The 6,220-nt window shown below is 37.8% G+C and overlaps 1 protein-coding gene across 1 annotated transcript; it reads right to left on the minus strand.

Annotated features, from left to right (window-relative positions):
- Window positions 1-275: 275 nt before the first annotated feature.
- On the minus strand, window positions 276-2,058 carry LOC117345299. Its single transcript, XM_033908356.1, has 2 exons — window positions 1,249-2,058; window positions 276-761 (listed from the first exon to the last, which is right to left on the minus strand). The coding sequence occupies exons 1-2, from the start codon at window positions 1,925-1,927 to the stop codon at window positions 346-348; spliced, it is 1,095 nt and encodes a 364-aa protein (XP_033764247.1). The 5' UTR covers window positions 1,928-2,058; the 3' UTR covers window positions 276-345.
- Between the last annotated feature and the right edge of the window lie 4,162 nt (window positions 2,059-6,220).

Raw genomic sequence — 6,220 nt, forward strand, 5'->3', positions numbered from 1 at the left:
TGTCGAAAACCAGTGGTTACGGTTGACCTCACACCTTCGCTGTTCTGATCGACAATTGCACAGTTGGTCATCATTGTGAAAGACGAGTGCGCAATCTACTAAGCCATCGGGCAGTCATAATAACAGTTGGAGAAATCACAGATTTGCCAACATGTTATCACAAGAAAGCAGAAACACACTAAGATCCATATCCAAAAGAAAATACAGCTCAGGGAACAGATTAACACCGATTTGAAGGAAAAGAAGTCAGGAAAAATAGAATAAAGAATCAAACGCATATTAATCACAGTATTTTACTCAACATCATGGAAAAAAAATCAAAAGACAATCCTATTTTCAGATGCTTTAGTCGGCGTGTACAAGAAACGCCGTAAACATACTAATCGGACTAATTGTGATACCATCAATACGTCCACCAGCCTTTACCCAAACTTCATCACCTACTTGTAAGTACAGGGTCACAGTAGCGGACCCGTATCCCCAAGTATTTCCGTCTCCGCCACCTGCAGTGTTGTATCCGACCGTAGCACCATTTAATGCCAGTTCCGTTTCTAGCCCATGGTCAGCCTGGTTGACTCGGATACTCCACGAGAAGACGTATATTCCGGCCTTTTTACAAGTGAATACCCCTGTAGTCGGGTGGTATTCGTTGTTGCCGATGTTTGTTTTTATTTCCGAGAAAGGGATGATATGTCCCCAGCTTGGGTCTGACATTGGCGCATGGAGTATGGCATGGAACGCGACCCAGTCGGTTACAGATGCTGAAAGAACAATCAAAGACATCAACTTCACCACGAAGAAGTGCAAATAAAACCTGAAAATTAGATTTGATATAGTCTGTTCGGCAACATCTTCGCTAGCCAAGGCTTCTGATTACGTTACACTCCACAAACGTTCCTGGAGTTAAACGTAATCAGAAACCTAGACTAGCGAAGATGGTTCGTCAATGGATGATCCAACGTTTACAAGTTATCGGAAATCTCGTGAACATGGATTATCCCGAAACCGTCATGTCCCTGTCCTGTTTTGGCCATATCTTAGACGTCTCTCCAGGCAAAAGCAGTTGGTATTGAAACTTTCTTGTTAAGGAAAATAGTACTTTAAGTAAGCAATATCCTGATATAGAATATACAACATTTAAGTCTTAATGGCACAGACAATGTGACTTTGCCTCTCTTAATCATTATCAATTATTTCTTGAAATCGTGCAATATTTTTCGCATGACAAAACGTATCTGCAATACTTACCTACTCTTGAACTCATCAATGGTGAAGATCGTTTGTCCGGGGTTTGATAAGGATATTTCATATCTTGTGCATCCTTTTGCACAGGCTGCATATTTTTAGAACGATTTTTCTGTGCACTAGTAGTTAAAGTTTTGGCCAGGTCCTTAATGTCCTTGCTTAGAAAGGGTTTCTCTTCTTGCATATGATTGGTCATAAAGTCGACATCTGTTGGTATGGCCAGGCTCTGCACATTACCGGTGCGCATATATTGTAATTCGTCCACGTGATTGGTAGGATTTTCCATTTCTCGCAGATTCAGCATTTCTTCTCGGCGATTGGGTAGTGTTTGGCTATCGTTTACACACAAATTCTCCATTTCCGTTATCCGATTGGTCAGGATTCGTACATCTTTTGCACACGTGCTCTCCACTTCTGCCAGACGTTTTGTAAATATTTCTACATCTTTGGCGCGCATGCTCTCCACTTCTTTTCGACGAGTTGTCAAGATCTTCACATCTTCGGCACGCATGCTCTCCGCTTCTGCCAGACGTTTTGTAAAGATTTCTACATCTTTGGCGCGCATGCTCTCCACTTCTTTCAGACGATTGGTCAAGTGTTGCACATCTTTGGCATGCACGCTCTCAACTTCTTTCAGACGATTGGTCAAGATCTGCACATCTTTCGCACGAATGCTTTCCATATTCACTATTTGGTTTTGTGCAATATACTGGTCAATGGCATCTCGTACATCCTGCGACAGAGGAATATTTCGTTTGGTGTTAACATGACCGATAAGTACGGCACATAGAAGAAGGAGAGATAAACAATGCATTGTCGATGGTGTCTAGTTTCATACCTATTATCTTATTGATAGGTCTATGTTTAGTTGACGCTTTTCAGGTGACACAATTCTGGCATGCACTAAAAGATCGTCTGTCCATTTTTATTTCAAGCCATATGTTCATTAAGTATCTGCCTTGTTCTTCACTCCGTCTTTCTATCCTTGTCCGTGTTATAACTTCTCACTCATTGAATTCAAAGTTGATTGATAAAATTCCAATATATGAAGGAACTACACTGAGGAGTGTTCCATTTTCAGTTGTGAGACAATGCAGGGGTCACTTCGGTGTAAAACAAGTAACGCCCTCAAAACTCAGTTCTAATTACGAATAAAAAATATTAATTTCACATTTGTTTCTTGTTGTATCATCTCTTATTACTATAATTTAATATCTGATGGAATTGATAATTATTTTTAAACAGAATTTGTCTAAAAATATCACAATGCTCACAGGCGTTTGTGTTGCTATACATTTTTTATACGGGTTCATTTAGAACAACGTGAAACATGGAAATGCTGGGACCAAGGGAGGACAAAACACGGACTTGATTCGATACAGTAAATCCAAAATAAATCAAACTGCATCATATAGCTGTTTCGTACTTCTCGAGTTCGTCGATGATGCTAATGTCCTAAAGTGATTATGGGAGGATTACAAGATTAAATTTTGAAATAGGAAAACAAAAATGTCAAACTCTGGAGAGGAAGTTACAAAATATCCATAATTTCAGAAAATCCAATAATTTTCAATATTGAATTTTCGAAATTTCAATATTCTAAAGAAGAAAAAGGTGAAAAGAAGGTTCGACTAGACTTGTTTCAGAAGTAAGTTAACCTAGATTCATGTATGTTGTATAAATCAGATCTAGAATGCTTTATGGGTAAGGTATTATTAACCTGGAAGGTAGAAATTACAAAATACAATTGTATCCTGAAATATAAACATTCAACAGTATGAACACTTAAGAAAGAAATCCTTCTTCAACAACCACTTTTAATTAGTCAGGATTATGATACGAAACAATAAACAAAAAGACCAGACAAAAGAATTTCAGTAAGACCCTGGTCGGATTGATTAAAACGACAAAGACCAGACAAAAAAAGAAGTTCAGTAAGACCCTGGCCGAATCGATTGAAGGGACTTAGTCACAAAAAAAACGTCAAAATCGGAACTCTAAAGCTTCTTCCTTGAAGCTACCCGAAGATGAGCATTTTTTAGCACACAACGCGCACATCAAAACCGAAGGAAAGAAGTGCTCCTCGAGCTGTATATCCAGAAACTCTTCTAAATTTAAACGGTAGCTATCTTGAATAGCCTTATTCTGAGAGAGAGAGAATGTAACCTTTTACTCGAAGAACCACACAAGAGGCAGCATTGATGGACTGACGGTCATGCTGTTTTGAAAGTAGTCCCTTAGCTTCTAATATGGAAGTTTTCGTACCACGTCTGAGGTGACATTCGAGGAGTTCCGAGTGGTTTTTCAACAAATATCAAAGATGAAAAAAGATATATTACATTGTACGATTAAGATGACCAGTCCAGTTTATGAGGTATGCCGCTAGATCCGCTCCCGTATGTAAGTGGACCAAACGGATAAGCAATGACCTCTGTGACCTTTATGTATAAGGCTGACTTACTATGATAGTGTGTTCATATCTACAAACACCTGGTTTCCAGTACCATTGATTCACACATTGATGACGTCATTTTTCACGGTCGTCATCAAATATTGCAGCTAAAATGTCGGTGCCAGATGTGAATTGTTAACAGAGCAGTTGGAAGATAATTCATGGTGGTTCACTTGTTTTGATCGTTGTAAGGTGTTATATCTGTACGTTTTAATATTAATAACCAGGAAGTGAGAAGAACGTGATTCGTTGTCTAGATAACCAGAAAACAGATACACCTGATATGAAATAACTTGTCAAAAACTTCCTTGAAATGTCGTGCGGTCATCATGACTACAGATTTAAATGTCTCACAAATACACAGAAATTGGATTAATTCATTCGTGGAAATAGTTATCATGAAATAAATTATAATACTGTATCCCTACATATTTCAGCACAAATATCATTTTAGCACTTTTCGATCTCGAAGTATTGAGCACTTTTCGATCTTGAAGTATTGAGCACTTTTCGATCTTGAAGTATTGAGCACTTTTCGATCTTGAAGTGTTGCGCTTAATCATGATCGCGCTAATTACCTTTTCTTTGTGCTACTTCTACAGAAAGTATGAGAATGCACCCAGTTGTTTAATTTTGTTATAATTTTGAAATGCGCGAAAATTTGAGTGCGTCAAAATTGATAAATTTACAGTACATTTTGATTTAGTAATGCTTATTTTTTATATTTTTATTTTTTTTATTGAAATGTCGTGCCGTAGGAATACTGGCACGGCATGATCTCTCTCGTTCCCGTAAAAAACATTCGATTTAACTTTAATTAGCAAGTTATGTTCCCACAGTGAAACTGATTTTGAGATTCATCGAGCATTGACCATCAGGTACCCTTTCTAGCTACTTTGGTAGATATGGCTGAGGGGACATTTTCAGAACCTATAGCTCCTTACTGGGACGAAAGCTCAAATCAAAGGCCGAGGTGTAAAATAGTATCAACTGAGACAGTAAGAAGAAGGAGAAGAGATGAATATCCGCAAGATGGTCGGCTTTTACGATCATCGGCGCAACACATTATCATACACTCGAAGAGAACAAAGAAAAAAAAATTGGACGAATTTGACAAAACCAATACAATAATGTATCCAAGAACTGCTAAACACAATTCAAGAATTCCATATCGCATTTTGCCAGACGACCGCCAAAGGCGCATCGATCGAGTGTATGGATGTGCAAAATTTTCGGTAAATATGGCGTGTGTAATTTGGCCAATGGACAGCTACATGTTAATGTAGTTATGAGAAGGACTAGCCATTAGATGGAGATCGGTGTGAATCTTCGCATAAAACCTCAGTCTTCCAGTCATCGATGATAAAATGATATCGCGTATTGAATTTTACAAAGATGACAATGATGGATAGATAAACTGGACAATTACGTAGGGGAACCACTAATAGCTTTTGTAACAAGCACTTTTGAAGCAGTAGTGTTCATATTGATTCACGTCGCTATTCGGGTCGTTATGGAGACAAGATTGTTCTTCAGCTCTTTCTTCTAATCTCTTCACCCACGATCTCTTCTACCTCACCAGGAAACATCTGTTCAATGTAAAATATCAAATGTTTGTTAAGTAGACACACATTTATCACATTTGAATTTAAATTTAGAAATTGATGCTGAATAATGAATATATTTCTGCATCATACAGCTGTTTTGTCCTCCATTTTAGACTCTTCAGTGACTAAGGTAGACAAAAGTGTGGAAGTCAAGGGGCGGGAAGTCAGGAAAATCAAAGTTTGAACAATTGTTATAAATTCCATAATCAGTGTAAGGTTTTAAACAATGCGTAGTCAAATATACTTGTACATTATTAACCGCCTCATTGTGAACATGAATGTAGTGAAATCGTAGAGTCCTGTCAATTTCATTACAACGGGTTTATTTGGGGGTACATTGTAGTACTTATCATTTCGTTAAACTTGCAGATCAATTTGCAAATGAAGATTTGAAAATGATAAATGCCCCGCCTACAATTTTAATAACCACCGGTGTTGGCCTGTATTTAAAACAAAAGATGCATTAAAATGAAAGGAAACAACTTTGAGGGTGTTATCCTCGGAGCCTACAAGTAGAAGCCGTATATCGTGATTCAAGGTATTTTGATTAATCAGAAGAAGTTTTGTGAGTGCTATAACAAAGTGTACACCTCATTTCTTATAGCAGACTTTGCAAATCATCCAAAGAATTTTTTCACGAAATATCTTGATTTAGGCGTTTTCACTAATAAGTTAGTATGTGAATTCGTGACTAACGTGCCCTCGAATATGGATTTATGTAATTGTCAAAAACATAGCGAAGCGTCGTCGATGAACCTTCTAGTTACATAACCTTATTCTAGTGCATATCAGAAGTGGATTAAGTGTTTTATTGATCTCTGTGACCTTGAATATGGACCACGATCATGTCTTTTCTTAAAAGTTGCCGGCTCCATACCCGAACAGAATCTACAAGGCAATGTTTATGATTCTAGAC

The sequence above is a fragment of the Pecten maximus genome, chromosome 16, assembly GCF_902652985.1.
Source record: "Pecten maximus chromosome 16, xPecMax1.1, whole genome shotgun sequence".
Taxonomy (NCBI): Eukaryota; Metazoa; Mollusca; class Bivalvia; order Pectinida; family Pectinidae; genus Pecten; species Pecten maximus.

What these genes read in the sequence shown, in the direction of transcription:
- LOC117345299 (XM_033908356.1), bottom strand. Translation starts at nt 1,927, where the DNA reads ATGGAAAGCATTCGTGCGAAAGATGTGCAGATCTTGACCAATCGTCTG. An exon ending in ATTGATGAGTTCAAGAGTAG is followed by an intron (nt 762 to 1,248) that starts GTAAGTATTGCA and finishes TTGTTCTTTCAG; the next exon opens with CATCTGTAACCGACTGGGTC.